We start from the raw sequence: 18,697 nt of genomic DNA, 5'->3' as shown, positions 1-18,697 counted from the left end.
TAGTTGTTCATTACTACAGTATGTGTTCAGGAAGGGATAGCAAATTTATGTTAGTATTTTTCACTGCAGGGCCAAACAGGGGATTATGAGTGCCAGCATTAATTTGTATGCAGCAAATTGTTTCTCAGCACTGTTACACTCTAACAAAAAACAAACAAAAACAATATATATTTCTGTGAGAGAAAATGGCCCTTTTTGATTCCTGTAGTAGGAACCTGGATGATAAAAATGATGCAAGCTGTTTAAAATGCTTCACTACTAAACATTAAACAAAACGAACATGCAATATAGACAGCAGCATCAGTGCCCATGTGTATATTACCATACGTACCTGAGACATGAAGGACATACAAGAAACTGTAATAATGTATTTGAGTAAATATGACTTTTGCCTAAAAACTACAACGGAAGACAGCTTTCAAGTATGTATACGATCAAATGGCTGCCATCATTCATTGCTTTAATGTGGAATTAATTAAGGTTTGCAATGAAACTTAATCAGCACCAAAAAAACAACATGGCCCGCTTACAGTAAGCAGTGGTCTTACAACAAACACCTCAGATGATGTTTATTGGTGTGGTCATTGGGATAGCAGAATACAGTCAAATCCAGTTAACCCTGAGGATTCTACGGTGAGAAATGAATAATAAAAATCACACCCGTGTGAAGTGAGGGGCACTCTTGTCATCATATACATCATCACGTTCCAGGCAATCGCAAATTTGCGTCTTCACTTTTCTGCCCTCACTTGCACTCAATATGTACTTTGCTAAGCCAATCAAATCATTGCTTTGATTCACACAAACACACAAAGCTTGGCATAGGAGGGGCTGGCACCCCTCAAAATGGATCTGTCCAAAAGGGTCAATCTTTACATTCACAGAGTAAAATGAACACTAATGATTTTACTCTGTACTGCAGCTGTGGCCCTAAAAGGGAACACGTTGTTGAGAGGCCAAAAAGGTCATTTAGACTCGATTTAAAATGTCCATGGCTATAACAGTAGGCCAAACAGCATTATGAAAATCAAATGGAAAATAAACTGTTATATAAAGGAATAAGAAAAAACATACATTTTATTTTTGTATTATTATAATTATTATTCAGTATAATTTAAAAGTCTCTGTAAACAAAACTAATTGTCCGTAAAAAAGGGAGCTTGTGGGAGAATGGTGATTCTGAAAGAACCCTTTGGCGTCTAGTCAGTTGAGTGGAGAAATATGATCTCCACAATAGGAGGAAATTAATAGCAATGGCCTCACAAAATGAGGACAGACTCCTTTTAACTCGTGTCTAATTTGTGCTCTGCCAGAAGACGCCGCGGGACGAAAATAACCAATCTGTAAGCCCGCACCCTGCCATGGATTCAACGGGTTGTGAGCTTATAGATAGGATATTTTCAGTCCGCGAAGCTATCATATGACTAAGTATAAATCAGGCTCAGGTCTCCAATTGTTTTAGGAGGCGGCTCCTGGGGATAGGCTCATTTTGCCTCCATCGGGTGGAAACCTCATATGTCCAAAACTGTTCCTTTCTGGGATTCAAATAAAAGAAAATAGTAAAAGTAGCAGATCTACAAGCTCAAAACGAGTAGACTCACGTGTTTTGAGCGTGTGGACGTGCTACTTTTGATGCTTTGTGTGACACTGTAGTATGATCAAGTAGGGCGTTAATTTACGAAAAAAACATTAAAAGTTAGCATTTGGAAATAAGAGGTTTCTGCCCGACATAAATGGTATTCTGGATGTGAGCATGGTGCCACTCTCTCCACTCCTTAGCTGAAACAGACTGGTCCGATGGTGAAGCCAAACTGGTGTGTGAAGTTTCCGCCTCCCATTACCGCCACGTCTCTCACAGGAAGCAGTTGGAGATCCTCAAACTCAAACACGGACTCCCGTGGACCAGGTCGTGTGTCTTCTCCAGGCTGGCACATAGGAAACACAATGATTTAGATTGTGTTTTAGATTTTAAATTAAATTGATCATAATCATTATGAAAAAGTAGCTAACCACTTCAACCCTATTAGCGTCCATGTTCTTTTATCTACAGTGACATCACATCCTATAGAGTGGTTCTCAACCCTTTCTAGATCAGGGCCCACTTGGAAATCTCAAAAGCGGCCCATCTGACCCCTTCACAATTAAGCCAAAATGGGATGCCTGGTGCATGCAGGTACAAAACAAAACAAAACGTACCACACAGTCTTTAAGCGCTCCCAAGTAACTTTGTGTCCTTGTATCTGCCAGGAATTTGACATCTCTGTCTACCTGGCCTAGTATATGCCCTGGGTGGCAGGAGTAGGTCATCTTCTGGATGGCAGTGTTACTGTGAAGCCTCAGGAAGCGCATCTGGACCACAGTGGCAGCTGGGTAGTGAAACTGAAAAACAGTGGAATTTGGACCATTAATAATACTGAATGCTATTATCTACAGCATGACATAAAATACTACTACGATTAATAATAATTATCAGACAAAACATGTATCAAACACACTGTCCTGGAAAGACAAAAGAAAGCAGGTGCCAGTCATATCCTCTAGATGCTTTAAAGACATTTCAATGATTATTAAATGATGATAGTGACAGCCCCGATCCTAATCCCAGTGCCATAACTAAAACACGTTAATTTTACTTATTTAGGTACATATTCAGTCTACATAGACTCGCAGTCTGGCACTATAGAGTTCAGACCTGAAATCCCTGGTCTAGCTTGCTGAGCCACTCGAAAGAACCCTCTGTAAAGGAATCATCCATCCAGGCTCTCATTGGCATCTGCAGACAGAGAGGAAGTCACACATTAGGGCTGAGACCTTTATATCGCCAAAGGGCAGTGAACTTCTGATTAGCATACAGCTCAAACCTGAACCACAAATACATTTGATTCCCTACTTAGAATAATGCTTTCACTCTGGGGTACCGGGGGAAGTATCTCACAGTGTTTGGGGAACAGAATCAGGCATGTTGTATTGTTGTATTGTGAGATAAGTGAGATCTTTGTTGATTTCTTTATAGGGAACTGAAAGTAGAGACGCCCACATTTCAAGTTTGACATTGAGGTCAGACCTCAATGTCAGACCCCTTGAGGTCAGACACCTTTTCATGAAAATGTCTTTCTCCAGTGGTGTGGTGTGGTGTGCGTGCGTGCGTGTGTTCTATCTAGGCCCCCATCGGATGTCGGTGAGACCCTGAAACTGTCTCTTCAGAGCCTGTGTGTCGGACCACTCAGACTCCAGATGGCTATCGTCATCAGCCACCTCCAATTTAGTCAGCTCCTGCCGTCTCCTGTAATTGTGTAGAATGAATTCTTTCTTCTGTTCTTCTGTGATCACGGGCTCTCTCGCCGGCGCTCCACTGCCATTCTTTTGAATTTTGATGACAATCTTGGACTTCTCATTTCTGCCGATGTAATCCTGTAGCTTTTTCCCCCTCTGCAACTCCTTGCCAGCCCACCACAGCTGACACTCGTCCTCCGTGATCACCTGCAGGGAGGCCTGGTCCCCCGAAAGCTCTTCCCGGTTCTCAAACTCCATCCTGATTGGGTCGTGGGGAGGCAGCCCCGTGGGGTAAACGATCGTAACTGCACCCCTCAGCTGGTCCAAGGCTTCCTTCACTATCTCCGTGGTGACGTAGACATTGGCCAGCACGTGGTTCTTTGAGATCAGTGCCTTTGCGGCTTCCATTGTTTTCAACAGCACCTCTTTCATCTTCACATTTGGACCACGTCCATTCCTCTTTCCCATCTTGTCCCTCCTCAACACTGGACCTCCACTGGGGAGGCACTTGTCCTGCCATTCATCCCTCAGTTTCAGGTCCACAATCTGTTCATGGGTCAAGCCCTGCATGTTGGGGGGAAGTGTGATACCGTGGTCCGACAGATCTGGGATCTCTGAACATATCCTGTCCACTTTGAGTCTCCCATTGTAAATGGATGTGATTTGCTGGATCAGGGCCTCCATGGCGACATCCACCTTGGTGTTGAACAGAAATTGGCTTTCATCCTCTCGTTTCAGATGCAATTGCACCATTTCGTAGTCAGCAGATGGAATGTTGTGTATATAATCACTATTCCTTTCCCACTGAATAAATACATTTCATACATGATTAATCAGACATTTATATTCAGTTTATATTTGCAGCAGTGACGTCAGAGTTAGTTCCAACCTAGCAATGCCATTGGCTGAGGCATTGTCAATAGAACTAAGATACCATTGTGTCACAGCAAAGGCCACCAACTGGTAGTGAGGCTAGCTAGATATGTTCCTTCCTTTAAAATGAAACAAAACATAAGGTCATACTAGGGCCCTTAAATAGGCAATTTTGTTTTTGTTTTTATATATTTTTTATCCCACGATTTTGTAACCCATTTTCACCCCTGTGTCAATCATCTAATGTGATCCTGGGCTCTACACACCCTCCGCCAACCTGGGGAGAGCAACGGACTTAACTCATGCTTCCTTCATGCTTGAGTGTCCAAGTTGCTCCTTTACACCTGACAGGGGGGAGTTTCCCTGGTTGGACGTAGCGCGTGGAAGGAACACGTTATTCCAACCAGTTCCATTCCCCTCCATCAGGCGCCGCGGCTGGCCAGGGGGAGGCAGTTTAGAGACCAGGATTACTGCATGTTTTTGTGAGGGTACCTACCCTAGGGGACACGGGGAGAACATGCAAACTCCACACAGAAAGGCCCTTTCGCCAACCCCGCCTTCGGGTATGGGCACTGATGACGAGGAGGAGGAAACACGCCGCCAGCACCCACGGCGCCCCGAGCGGGAATCGAACCCAGGACCTTCTAGCTGTGAGGCAACAGCACTACCAACTGTGCCACCGTGCCCCTTGCCTTAAATAGGCAATGTTCAAGATTTCCCATTGGCCCTTTGCCACTGAATGTTAAAGATGGAGTGCCATGATTCTTTCCACCCTAAAACATGATCATCAGGTATTATAATATAAGGAGGAAGAACTTTTTCCAAAAAGTGTACAGTATTTGTTAAAATCATGTTTTTATGTGGACACGCCCACCGGTTCATTATAAGTATGCCTGGTTTGCCTGGTGGGTGGTGATAGGTGGTGATCCACCTGAACTGAAGCCGCACCCACAGCTGTAGTTGTATGATAAAGGGGGAGGGGTTAGGGGAGGGGCTGATAATGTGATGTCACTATATTTCTGTTTATTTCATTGGCCCGTTTGTCTGTCAAGGGCTCAGCCTCCAGGGGCCTGTTTCACGAAACTTGGATTAGAGATTAAGCCTGGATTCGGTTTCATGAAAGTGATGCTACATTAGTTACCATGGAAACTAATGCTTTGGATTTAGCCTGCTCCAGACCAGGCTAACAGCCAGGTTTAACCTAATCCTGATGTCTTTACTGTTCATTAAGCAGTCAAACTGATCACAAACCAATGATGTTTTCCAGACTTATTCAATTATTATGGGTTTATGTTGCCTTATTTGTATCGGTCTGAATTAAAGGACTAATTTAAGCAATATATAAAATCAAATAACCAAAATATATAGGCTGCACAACATCATGACAGCTTGTGAGCTTGTAGATCAGCTGCTTTTGGTGAATGTTCCCCAGAATAGGTTTGCTGTCGTGCAAGTGCACGGTTAAGAATAATTATTATATTATATTATTATAATTTTTTTGTAAAAGTGAAAACCACTAAATATTACCATTACTCATTGTTTTACAACATATTACCATTGTAACGTTTCACCCACTATTGAACCCATGACCAATGAGTTATGGCCAAATATCACAATGCGACAATATCATTATGCTTACAATATTAAGAATTCTGTTTTAAGTTAATAGTAGTGGTAAAATGTAAACTATATTTTTGGGGTAGTTAATCATTCAGTCTATCCACTATTGAGAGTATGTTCTCTCTTTAATTACAGCAGCAGTATTTATTTTAGAAGCTTAAATCCTTGTATCAGTAAGTCTTGAATAGATTAGTAAAGATACTGAGATATACAGAAGGGGGCAGTAATGCAACTATTAAGGATGCCATAATACCCCATGAAGAAGAAGGGTCAGTAAATCTGTGTTCCACAGAATGGGTCTAGAGACAAAAAGCCAGGCTGTCTATTCAGCCAGGCTTGCCGATCCCAGCTCGCCAAATCCACCAATTCTGAGCCTCGCTTGGCTTTAGTGGAACGGAATAAACCAAGCCTGGTTTTGGCCTAAATCCTGGATTAGTTAATCCAAGTTTCGTGAAACAGGCCCCAGGAAGAAACCCTAAATACAAAGTTAATACACCAGTACTGTCACCTGATTTACACATGAAAAACAAAAAAAAACAAAAAAGTGACACTGTGTGCAATTATAGTCAAATGTAAGTATATCACTGGTATATATTTTTAAATCTTTCAAAATCACCAAAGCTAAAACGTAACGTTTTTAACCGACTGAGCAGGTACACATACCTACATCAAACAAAAACAGCCCAAGGCACTAAAAAGCAGATCTTAAAAAACAGATTTCCAGAAACAGAAGACACAAGTAATGTTCAAGTAATCTCTAATGCACACCACATCCTTGCCCTTCCCACATCTTTTTAGTTAATTTTGTGACTCTGTTATTGAGCATTTAAATGTTGATCGATGGACATCGATTTCTCAAGAAAGCAAAAAGAATTGCCATGGCAACGTGTTCCCAGACAGGATTGTGTCAGCACGGCTGATGACGTCACTGCATACCACACATTATATTGATATAAGGCTCATTGGGTATTCTTTCCGGTGAGCCACATATAAACTTTTATTTACATACCGAGGATTTACGAAGCCATGCGTGGTGACAGCTCAACCATGGGTTCTCACAACAGTGATAGAACCCTGAAAATGCTCGATAGAGATTTCAGGATCCTGAAAAGAGAACGGCGGAAGAAACAACTGCACGACACCCATGGCCACGTGGACATTCTCAAACAAGAAAAGGAGATAGACAAGCTGCACAGAGGGCAGAATGATATTCAGCAAACTCTTTTAGCATCCAAGAACGAGCAGGTCACGAAGCACGCCCAGCGCCTCTGCCTCCTACTGGAGATCGGCGAAATAGACGGCGGTCTTGAGAGAGAGAGGCAATGCCAGACAGAGCTGGAGAAAGACATCACCAGCATTTTGAAGACTCTGAAAAAGAAAGCCCACACAAGTGATAAACAGAAGTCCCAAGCCTGGCTGACCGAGAAGGACATACGGACCCTAGATGACAGGCTGTATGTAGCCCTGTCGTACTTCAGCGAGCAGGGGACGAAAAACGACCATCTGAGAAATGAGCTTGACGTCTTGCACAAGGAGCGCCTCCATTTCCAGGTAATTTTCCACAAGCTAGAGCAGGAGCTGCAGGCCATCCGCAAGGAGGTGATGGACGTGATCAATGCGACCAACGCTGCATACGACGCCAGGGTTGAGACTCTGCGGAAGATGACCAGGATGAGGGAGAAAGACGCCGGGGAGATACCCCAGTACGACGCAGAGAGCGAGGAACTGCGACTGGTTCTCGCACGTCGGCAGCGCCTCTGGGAGTTCACGACCACCAAGTGCCACAAGAGGATCGATCCAGACGCGGAGGAGAAAAGCTTTGTCGAGGCCGGGGGAGAGTCGGTGGAAACGCTACACGCAGTGTTTATGAGAATCAAGGCGGTGACGGGGGAGTTTGACATGAGCCTGGACATGGTGGTCGACAGGTACGTGGAAGGCGAGAGAGTTAACCACGAGCTTGTCGACACCATAATCAATCAAAACGACCAGGCTGAGGGACTGAGGAAGCACATAAAGGACATGGAAGTGGAGATTGTGAGGATGAAACTCGAGGACCTGAATCTGCAAGTGCTGCACCGGGACATGATGAGAGACACAGATGTCAAACAGAAAGATTTGGACACTAAAATAGAAGAGACTTTGCGTGAGCTAAACAGCACGAATGCCATCATGTCGAAGATCAAATACCTGTTGGAAAAAATATTGACTAATATTGCAGTAAGGGAAAAGGAGAGTTTGGACAGTTCCGGCTCTGGAGGGATCGAAGACGACAATCTCCTGAACTACCTGGAATTGGTAGAGAAACAGACCGATACTCTGCTAGATTGGCAAGCCTCCTTCCTACCCAAAGACGAGGATGAGGATGATGTGGGGGATGAGGATTAGGCGGTACAAAAAATTGTAACAGAAGGTTTCTCAACAGTTTTTTGTAGTATTGGGTGTCCTTAATAACATACTAAAAGTTTACCGAAGTTTGACCATGCGAAAGGTCAGATTTCCAAGATGGCCACCGCCGGCAGTTCCTTAAAAGACCATTACTCCTTCATTATTCACGGTAGACAAGTAATTTTGGTGCCTAACCCAATGTTTTGGTGATCTAGGAATCCAATTAGCATATATAAATAATTCACATTCTGCTGAAGCTTCCAGATCTCTTTTGATACCATACCAACAGGGAATACATTCATTATTACTGGGTGGTACTGTGACATTTGTAAAAGCCTGCAAGTGATAACCTGGGAATATTTGTTGGAAGAAATGTCTTGTTTGTAAAGGTGTTTGGCAAAATAATAATAATAATAATCCAAGTGCCCTAGGCAGTGGTTCCCAAACTGGGGGTAGGTGATCTAGCTCACAAAATATATTGTCTTTGCACCACACGCAGTAGGAAAGAATAGCCACTTTGCTATGGTGTGCTATGGGGAAGATGAACTCCTCAGTGGGGAATTGGGGATACAGTGAAGAGGAATGGCCCATTATGGGCCTATAGAGGGTGTGCTAGTCAGTACAGAGCTATCACAACATTTATCTAGTTGGTGACCACGCTAGGATGGTGGTGGAGTGTGGCGCGGATAGGGTTCAGATTTGCTTGTCTCAGACATCTTATTCCCGAGACTGTAGTTGTGTGGGTTTCTAGTGCAAAATGAATTTCACATGTACTTTGCCAATCTAACCTCCCTGCTGTACCCCTGCTGTTATCCAACAAACAAGCATTGCTTTCAGCATACATGATCCATAATGCCGCAGCACGCTTGGTCTCAACCAGCCAAAATTCTCATGTCTCCCCCTTCTCCGCTACCTCCATTGGCTCCCAGTTGCTGCCTGCACAGAATACAAAACTCTGATGCTGGCCTTCAAAGCAACCAAACGTACTGTATGGCACCCTCATATCTGTGTGATCGGACCTTCACCCTATACAAACCACCCCACGCACTCAGATCAGCCAACACAGGGAATCTTGCAGATCATTCATTATAACGCTGGGACAACACTCCACACGTCCCAGGCTCTTCTCACTTCTGGCTCCAAAACTATATGGCATGAATTTCCCATTGCAATCAGAACTGTATAGACTCACTCCCAATCTTCCGCCTTAGTCTGAAAACCCACCTCTTCAAACTCCATCTTAGCCCGTAGCACGTGCCATAACACTTGCCCTAGCCAGCCCTCGACGACCTTACAGGAGTATTCAAAGGCTCAACTTATGTAATTTAGATAGCATTTTATGTAGACAGCACTATAGAGTATATTCATAGTTTCATTGTACAGATATTCTACTGTTAGACTGATGTTAGGTTCTTAGCTTAGGCCTACTTGATTACAATTTTTTATGTATTACCATACTCTTGCCAGTCAGCCAAGTCTATGGACTTTAATGTTTGTATAGGGTATAATAAATGACAATGTAAGCAGGCATGTGGCCATATAAATACAGTGGGCGGCTCTCACTTCATACACGTGTGATTTCTTTCAATTTTTGCATATTTATGGCTGTTCTGGAGAGGGGAGAGGACACTCTGAGCCATAATGATCAGTCACTGGGGGCCCCCCTGTGAGCCAGTCCGAAATAGACAGTCCCCTGTCTGCCTGACACACAATCATGCACCGGAGGTCTTATAACCTCCACTAATGGGGGGGCTGACCCTCCTCAGTCTTGACTATGCCCACTATTAAGCTCCTATCTCGGGCATAGGAGCTAGCAGGAGGTCCATTTGGGACCAGCATACATACAGTAGGAACACGACTGTCTGCCTGACACAGTCTTGCAACATGTGGACACTGTGGAGGTCTTACAACCACCATCACCCGGGACTGTCCTCACTGCATATTCTAACTCAAGAGGTCCTATCTCGGGAGTATAGGAGCCTGCAGCAGCATGGTCCATAGGACCAGTGGGACTATGTAGTGAGCCAGGCGACATATAGTGTACATACATAGCCTACGCATACGCTATACAATACCTTAATTTCTGCCGCCTCCTCACTCTGTTCTGTGACTTCGAAATTGTGTGCATCCCAAAATGCTAATTTGGGATGCACAAAATATATACAGGTTTGTTTTAAAAACGCCATTAACAATAAAGATAATTTAATGTTTGTTTTGTCACCGTTTGTTTTACATCATCATTCTATCACCCAATCATAGCAACATGAGTTAGAATTCTCTCCTCGATGTTGTAAGATAAGAGTGCCCCTCACTTCACACAGGTGTGATTTTTAATATAGTCAACCAAACAATATATAATGACAATGCTTTCCCATATTTTTCCAGTGACTGTAAATATACAATTTTGACGTATTTGTTACATTACTTGAGCATTTACAATTGTCAATACTTTTACTTATCCACTACAATTATTTGAAAACTTTAGTTACTAGTAGATTTTGATTATTATTACAAAACTAGCAACACTTGTCGCTGCTGGTGTGTGACACAACTCGATGTGTCAGGAGGCTATATATGAGGTTATATTTTTTCATTCAATGCGTTTATATAGGCCTACAAAGTAAAAGCAAATACTAGTAATCTTTGAGGGGCGCTAGCCCTGCCTAGCTTTGTATGTTTGTGTGTACCACGGAATGTGATGATTTGATTAGCTGAGCATGGAATGTGATGATGTATGATGATAGAGCGCCCCTCACTTCACACAAGTGTGATTGTTTTGCATACATTTTTAAACTGAAATGGGACACAATGGGACTACTTTTACTTTTGGTATTTTAGTATATTTTGATGCTAATACTTTTCTACTTTTACTGAGGTACATCTTGGATGTATGTATACTGTATGGGTCTAAACTTAAGAATTTAGAACAGCAGTTGTGATAGACATTAGTTAGTAGCAGTACTTGCGCTTTGCTTGTGTGCAAGGCACAAGTTCCACAGAGTGCATTTCTAGTTGTGAATGATATTGTCCTTCTAATTACCATATTCATTTATTTATTTCATTTTTTTGCATTAGAAGTCACAATGGGTTTATATAGGAAGTCGGTGAATGCATGAATATGATGAAATGAATATCGAAATGTCTAAATACTGAATCAAGCAACTTAAAAACTGACTGGGGTGAAACACAAAAGCCATTTAAAAACTACCCCAAACATGTTTGAAAGTGAAATATCCCTTTAAGTTCCTATTTATCTGCATTTTCAGTAAGAAAAAGTAATATCATGTAAATTCTTAATACCCTCATGGCCCACCAGTGGGTCCCGCCCCACCAGTTGGGAATCGCTGAGATAGTGGGGGAAAGAAATGATTCAGAACCATGAAAAGTTGAAAGATCAACCCACCGGACAGGAACCAAGGCTCCAAGATACAGCAAGTATCTGACTTGACCCGACAGCAGAATATACCTCTTATCTGTTATCCATTTTAATGTTTTTTTGTGAATGAATGCCCTTATCTTACCCCAGTGTCAAACATTATCAAAATCTTATAGGTCTGCTACTTTTGCTATATATATTCTCCTATACACAGGTTTAATGTTTGTTTTGTAAACGCCATTGAGAATGAAGGGAAAATTGTCATAATGTGCCTCATTACGTCAATTGTCTCTTTATTGTTAATGGCGTTTAATGTCTGTGTTTGCACTGTTTGTTTTATATCAGCATTATTACATCACCTAACCAACATGAGTTAGACTTTACCGTTTTGGACATTATGAGGTTTCCACCCGACAGAGACAATTTGTTCCTTGGAGGCCATGTCTCTATGCTTTGAGGCCATGCCAATGTAAAGGCCAGTCTCTATCAGGGGGGCAGTCAGACAGATATTTTGTGAAGCCTATAAGGAAATCACGATTCATATAATGGCCTGTTGTGGCGCTGTCATTGGACCCAGAAAAACCCATAGCCCCATAGAAGTCCATGTATTTGGGCCCAACTTCACCTAGACCAGGGCTATTCAACTGGCGGCCCGCGGGCCAAATGCGGCCCGCGGAGCGCCCCCTAGTGGCCCTTGGAATAATAATTGAAAAAAAAAAAAAAAAAAAAATCTTTTTTTTTTTTTTTTTTTTTTTAGGGGGAAAGTTACAGGTATGATGTGCGCGATACATTATATAAAGTGCTAGATTATCATAATGACAGTAATCAGGCATAGTTGTTTCTAGGGGTGGGGGGCGAGGGGGGCAGCCCCACCCCATGGGGCCCACGTGGCCGGCGACCCGCAATTGTATTTGCGCGCGCATGAGACTGGACCATGGTCTTATTCAAAACGTATTTATTATTACTTATTATTTGTGGACCTTCAGCATTTTTTGTTGAGGACCCCTGGCCTACATAGATCTTTGTGTTTGAACACAAAATGCATTTGTAGAATCGAAAAAAATCTGCGCTTCGCGCACACGCTGTGCGGCCCTCCACACACAATCATTCTACAGCTGTGGCCCCCGACCTAATCTAGTTGAATACCCCTGACCTAGACTGTATTACCTTAATAAACATGGTCATGAATACTTTCTGCTTCCAGTCACTAGTTTAAAGTCTCATTTCTAATGTCATAATATTCTTTTTGGAAAATTATGGTCCCATTAATTAAAAAAATGACCATAAAGTCGCGTATGTTCTGAGGGGCGTGGCTACCGTTACAGTCTATGATCGGGATTCCCCTCCCACTCGAGTCAAAATAAAAACCAACGGAGAAGAAGGGGGGAAGTCCCGCCTCGTGTCTGGGCCAGCCAATGGCCAGCTGGGCCAAAACGGAGCCAGCCAATGGCCAGCTGGGCCAAAATGGATCTAGAAATATGGCGATTTACATCAGGAATTACCATAGAATTACAGGCTTCATTTTACGTCCATGTTAGACCCGGGGAACGCTTTGTCCAGTCTCTATGCTTTGAGGCCATGTCAATGTAAAGGCCAGTCTCTATGCTTTGAGGCCATGTCAATGTAAAGGCCAGTCTCTATGCTTTGAGGCCATGTCAATGTAAAGGCCAGTCTCTATGCTTTGAGGCCATGTCAATGTAAAGGCCAGTCTCTATGCTTTGAGCGACATGTGTCGACCATGGAGTTTCGAGTCTTTCGACTATTGTCTGTGATTCGCTGACACGACAATGTAAGGTGAATAGTGTCAATCATCGTCCCAACCAATCAATCACAATGCGTGAACATTTTATGAAGGCATCTGCAGCGGCTAGCACCGCTCAAACACAGGGGGAAAAGTAATCAGGGATGTATGAAGCTGGACAACCTGCAGTCAGATACCAGGTTGGACTTATCTGGCTGGTACTAGACTGTACTGTAAAGTTGTATGGCAGCAAGGCAAAGTTAAGACGAAGTGATCCACATATTCACGTCCTTCATCCTATGCAACCATTGGAGTGAAAACGGGAGGGGCCCAGCATTATAGCCCAAGAAGAATCCAGTAATTGTGCCCTCACTGCCCTGAGTAAGTGGCCATATTGTGTCTTAGTCATTTCATTTGTTTTAACAACATTTTTATTGAAGGAATAAATTGAAGGAAGATAAATATCGGTACGGTAGTAAAAACCCTTCAAGTTTTCTGGAAAACAACAAAAAGAAACCCAAACTCAAAAGACACACAAACCCGCCCACCTGCACCCTTTGCCATTTCAAACATATCTGTAGAATGGAGATTTTTCTTTTTTCTTAAACCGACAACAACGATTTTTTTCTTCCTCTGCCGACCTGGGGAGAGCAACGAACTGACCTCATGCCGCTTCTTTTCACCCGACAGGGGGGAGTTTCCCCGGTTGAACGTGGCACATGGAAGGAACACGTTATTCCAACCAGTTCCTTTCCCCTGCATCAGGCGCGAGGTAGTAGAGACCAGTATAATTACTGTATATTTTTCTGAGAGTGCACCTACTAGGGGACACGGGAGAACATGCAAAGCAAACTCCACACAGAAAGGTCCTTTTGCCAACCCCAGATGGGAATTGCACAGCTTAGAAATCCATCAGGTTCTCGCCTCAGAGTTTCTTCTCCTGGGTCTCGGCCCAGACCTTGTTAATGGTCCTCTTCATCTCGTCATCTCCCTCAGAGTACATCTTCTGCATGATATCCATGAGAGCCTTTCCGGGGTCTGCGTTGTTCTCATCCATAGCAGGCTTAGCATCCTTTTTGTCTTTAGACTGCTTTTCCACCTGCGTTAGGAAGTCCCACTTCTCCGCCTTCTGCTTCTTGCACATAACCATCAAGTTGTCTGACTTTATCTTTTTAAAGCTGTCCTTTGGATCGATGGGGCAAAGCAGATCCACAATTGTCATCTGGTGGTTCTTCCCCTCCAGACCCTTCGACAGCACAGAGAACGACCTCTCCGTGAAGCTAACCTCCACATTCTCAGAGGGAATCTCGTGCACACCCTTAAGCGTGAGGTAAATCTTGACATATTTGTCTGACTGGTCCCACGCATAGTTGGTGATCTTTACTGCGTACGTCGCTGGGTCGGCGTCTCTTCTGGCCTGTTGTCTCAGCTGCAGTCTCAGCTGCTCCTGCCGAGACAGGAGATCTGCTTTCTCCTTCTCTGCCTTCTCTATCCGGGAGCACACCTCCCGCAGGTCTGCCTCCAGCTGGTTGAGCTGTTCCGCTAGGTCCATTGTGTAATGTATCGTCAGTTTAAATTAGTAGAATGTGTACAGTACAATGCTTTTAACAACAGTGACGGGTGAATGTCGAACCGCACTGTTTTAAGAACAAATATATGCCCAAATATGTAGTTCCACATGTCGTCAGTATGACGTCAGTGTGGCCCAAATATGGACAGTGGTGGAAAAGGTACTAGTGATCAGTTGTTTCAGCGTTTCCACCACACTGGATGCCTTACTGGGTGCGTTTTATTTTATTTTATATATATAATTTTTATCCCACGATTTTGTACAATTTGAACAATTTGAATTGAAAATAACTTTGAAAATAGCAGATTTGTGGGCTTGTAGATGTGCTGCTATATAATATTATAGGAAACGTAAAAGTAAAATAAATCACACCGTGTGAAGTGAGGGGTGCTCTTATCATCGTACATCATCATGATGTAACATGTCGATTTGCTCAGACACATATGACGTACATTCTCCATTCATTGTCAATGGAAATGTAATTTCTTTGTATATACGTAGGACAAAAATACAGATTTGCTCAGACACATATGACGTACATTCTCCATTCATTGTCAATGGAAATGTAATTTCTTTGTATATACGTAGGACAAAAATACAGATTTGCTCAGACACATATGTAAAATGGACAAATGTTATGTTTGTGTAAGACGAAAATCTACACCAATAGCTGAATATAGGAAGGGCTAGCGCCCCTCAAAAGTAAATACAACTTCATGTTGGTGATTATGTACCTGGGACTCTCGAGGATGAAGGCAGGTTTGTTTTGAAGCTTCAGAAAAACTGCAGTAGGCCAGTAGAGCATCAGCTGGACTGCCCTGGTTGGGGTCGATGTAATACATGCCTGCAGAGAGTAAGCACAATATGAACTGATATTCAGGGACGAATAGCTATTCCCCAGAGGTGAAATGCATTACTTGTTCTAATGCATTAGATAATATAAAGAAACCTTACTGATGGAATGGACTTTAGTGTGCAAAGCGCATCAGTTTAATAATAGATACATAGAAATCTGTTTACCCATGTACAATACATCTGCTATTTGAAAATAGACGATTTTTCAAGCTCTCACCTGATGCGTTGAGACCTTGCACTACTACTTAACTTTTTAACAACACAATTCTTGTATGGAGGGTCTCTGGCACCAACTATTTAAAGATGGGGGTCCTTAAATCAAAGCTGAAATCCCAGGGGGATAGATCTCAGGGGGACAGCGCCCACACTGTGGAATGAACTTCCACCTCATGTTAGTTTCTCAAACCTTGCCTGTGTTTAAATCACGTCTGAAAACTCACTTGTACTCCTTGGCGTTTGAACATGCTGATTAAGAGTTGCTGCTTCCACTGCATTATGCCTTGATGTTGCCCTGTTTTTGTATTGTTGTTTATGCCCTTGGTATTTTAGTATTTTAGTACTTTGTTTCAACTCTGTTGTTGTTACTGTAAATGTGCTTCATAAATAAAGTGGATTGGATTGGATTGACATGAAAAAGGTGGAGAACCAGCGCTTTAAACCAACCGCTGGAATAGTTGGGGTGGCAGAACCACAGCTCAAGGCAGCTGGCGGCAGGATGCTCCTTAGTGCCATCAGGAGGATCGATCAGCAGCCTGAGGTCCTGCTCCAGAGAATCCAGCAGACTCTGGATCAGCGGGTAGTTCGGCTTATCTGAAACATACATCAGGTCCTAGAGGAAAAACACACACACACACGCACACTTTAAATCATCATACGGTAGAGTTACAATGAGCATGCCAATTAACCACGTCCTCCCTTGTGGTGGGCCTCTGGGTACACTTAGGCTGAGAACCAGCTGAATACAGAAGACTGCAATGCCGACTGTTCAGCAAAGTTCAGAGTCTTTATTAAAGGTTAGAGTTTGCAGAGATGATAGGATGCAGCACATTGCAAGAGGGCTGTCTCACACCTACTATAGTCTATACCTGTCTCACACCTACTATAGTCTATACCTGTCTCACACCTACTATAGTCTATAGTAGTCTCTTGTTGTTATCACTCGTATTTCCTCAGCCTATTCAACATTTTCAAAAATACACAATCTACAAGCTAACAATGCATCATGTTACCTTGAGCTGAGTCAGCGTGATGTTCAGCGAAGGCCCTGGGAGCCCGGCCAGCCCTGCTGGTCCCTAAAACCCACAAAGGTCGGTCAAATTACAACTCTACATAATCACTTCAACTCTGGTGTGTGCGTGCCCCCCCCCCACACACACACACACACACTTTAAACAGATGCGTAAGATGTCCAACCCACCGGTAAGCCCCTCGTCCCTTGTTGACCAGGTAAACCTGGGAAGCCTTTCAGACCCTAAGGGGGAGATGGTACAGTACAATTTAGGCATTTAATCCAGAGCGCTTTACAGTAACCAAGGACAACATATAATACGTCACATACATGAAAATAGTCATCAAGAATCATACGTAAGCTAAGAACCTAACATCAGTCCAACAGTGGAATATCTATCTAATGAAACTAATAAGCATATACACTATAGAGTAATATATCTACATAAAATGCTATCTAAATTATATAAGTTGAGCCTTTGCATACGCCTGTAAGGTCGTCGAGGCTAGGGCAAGTGCTACGGCGAGTGCTACAATATTTTACGTGTGATATAAAGCTCTGAAAAATGTTACGTACAGTAGCACCTTTACAATGTGACTTACATTCACCCATTCACAACCACATTCACTCACCGACGGCAGAGCTATGCAACCAATGGAAGATGCCAACCTGCTCGTCATGAGAAACCAGTTAGGCGTTCAGTGTCTTGCTCAAGGATGACACTTCAACATAAAGCCAGGAGGAGTCGGCGTTCGAACCCGGAACCTTCCGATTCCAGGACGGCTACTGTACCTCCTGAGCCAGTGCTGCCCACCACTCTGCTACAGTAGCTATGGTATGACTTATTTTAGCAATTCACATTGTGTACGTGTAACATGTAAATATGTCAATGTACACTTTTACAAAAGCCAATCATCCTCTGACAGTGGGCCTATACAGTATCTCGATGGTGTATCCAGTTTATAATGACTATTGCAGTCAACAAATAATCCAGAGCAATAGTAACATTTTCTCATAACATAAGATGAACATACAGTAAGCATCAGTGAGTCTGAAGCATAGGGAAAGTTACTACACGTATCATACCTTAAATCCAAAGAAACCCTGCAAGAGATGAGGGAAAAACTGATTAACATTCTTCCTACATTACATTCTATTTACATTACAGTCTATTTACTGTACATATTGTTGCTGTCGGGCAGAATATTATATATTTTTATATTTTATATATTTATTTATAAATGAATGCCCTAGTAGTTCATCATCCAAGAGTGTCGCACAAAAGTAGTGGAAATACTAGCAGTTCTACAAGCTCACAACATGCCATGATGCGACGTGTTGTAAGCTTTTTTTCCCCCAACTATTTTAAAACGTTTTTAAAATAATAAAAAATAATAATGGTTTAGGTCGTCTGAGGCTTCCACCCGACAGCAGCGATAATGTGTGGAACTACTAACAACAAAGGCAACCTTTTAGCACTCACAACTATTGAATTAAGCACCCATTAGCCATGGTGTCAGAGTTTGAAGAGCCCAGGGAGGTGCTGTTTCCAAGGAGATTGTGGACTGAATACAGTCATAATCCATAGCAAAATTGAAAATGTGGCAACAGAATGGCTATTGAACCAAAAGGATTTAAACATTTGCAAGAAAACAGACTTACAGGGAGGCCTGGCATTCCTGATGTACCCCTTGGTCCAGAAGGACCAATATGGCCCTAAATAAAACAAAGACAATGTTATGAAACAGAGACCGCACACTCAATATCAAATGCTCA

At 42.9% G+C, this 18,697-nt stretch overlaps 3 protein-coding genes across 5 annotated transcripts in view; all 3 read right to left on the bottom strand.

Annotated features, from left to right (window-relative positions):
• Positions 1-245: 245 nt before the first annotated feature.
• The window catches only part of LOC310878796 (uncharacterized protein), a 174,520-nt gene continuing 156,068 nt past the window's right edge, over positions 246-18,697 (bottom strand). For all 3 annotated transcript variants that reach the window (XM_083793192.1, XM_083793193.1, XM_083793194.1), the window contains 9 exons: positions 18,584-18,637; positions 18,008-18,025; positions 17,111-17,164; positions 16,923-16,985; positions 16,357-16,522; positions 15,573-15,682; positions 2,693-2,773; positions 2,197-2,379; positions 246-1,925 (listed from right to left, as the gene is read on the bottom strand). In XM_083793192.1, coding sequence (XP_083649318.1) covers positions 1,776-1,925; positions 2,197-2,379; positions 2,693-2,773; positions 15,573-15,682; positions 16,357-16,522; positions 16,923-16,985; positions 17,111-17,164; positions 18,008-18,025; positions 18,584-18,637 — 879 coding nt within the window. In that variant the 3' untranslated portion in view covers positions 246-1,775. The remainder of the gene's footprint in view (positions 1,926-2,196; positions 2,380-2,692; positions 2,774-15,572; positions 15,683-16,356; positions 16,523-16,922; positions 16,986-17,110; positions 17,165-18,007; positions 18,026-18,583; positions 18,638-18,697) is intronic.
• Positions 3,154-4,026, bottom strand: LOC310878798 (cilia- and flagella-associated protein 298-like; the record flags this gene model as incomplete). The annotated part of the gene is made up of 1 exon (XM_083793197.1): positions 3,154-4,026. The coding sequence occupies one exon, from the start codon at positions 4,024-4,026 to the stop codon at positions 3,154-3,156; it is 873 nt and encodes a 290-aa protein (XP_083649323.1).
• LOC310878799 (calcyclin-binding protein-like) lies at positions 14,188-14,820 on the bottom strand (the record flags this gene model as incomplete). Its single annotated transcript, XM_083793198.1, has 1 exon — positions 14,188-14,820. The coding sequence occupies one exon, from the start codon at positions 14,818-14,820 to the stop codon at positions 14,194-14,196; it is 627 nt and encodes a 208-aa protein (XP_083649324.1). The 3' UTR covers positions 14,188-14,193.

The sequence above is a fragment of the Protomyctophum parallelum genome, assembly GCF_964188405.1.
Source record: "Protomyctophum parallelum genome assembly, chromosome: 21".
Lineage (NCBI taxonomy): Eukaryota > Metazoa > Chordata > Actinopteri > Myctophiformes > Myctophidae > Protomyctophum > Protomyctophum parallelum.
Note: the sequence above shows the minus strand (reverse complement) of the source record. Positions and strands in the feature narration are given on the sequence as shown.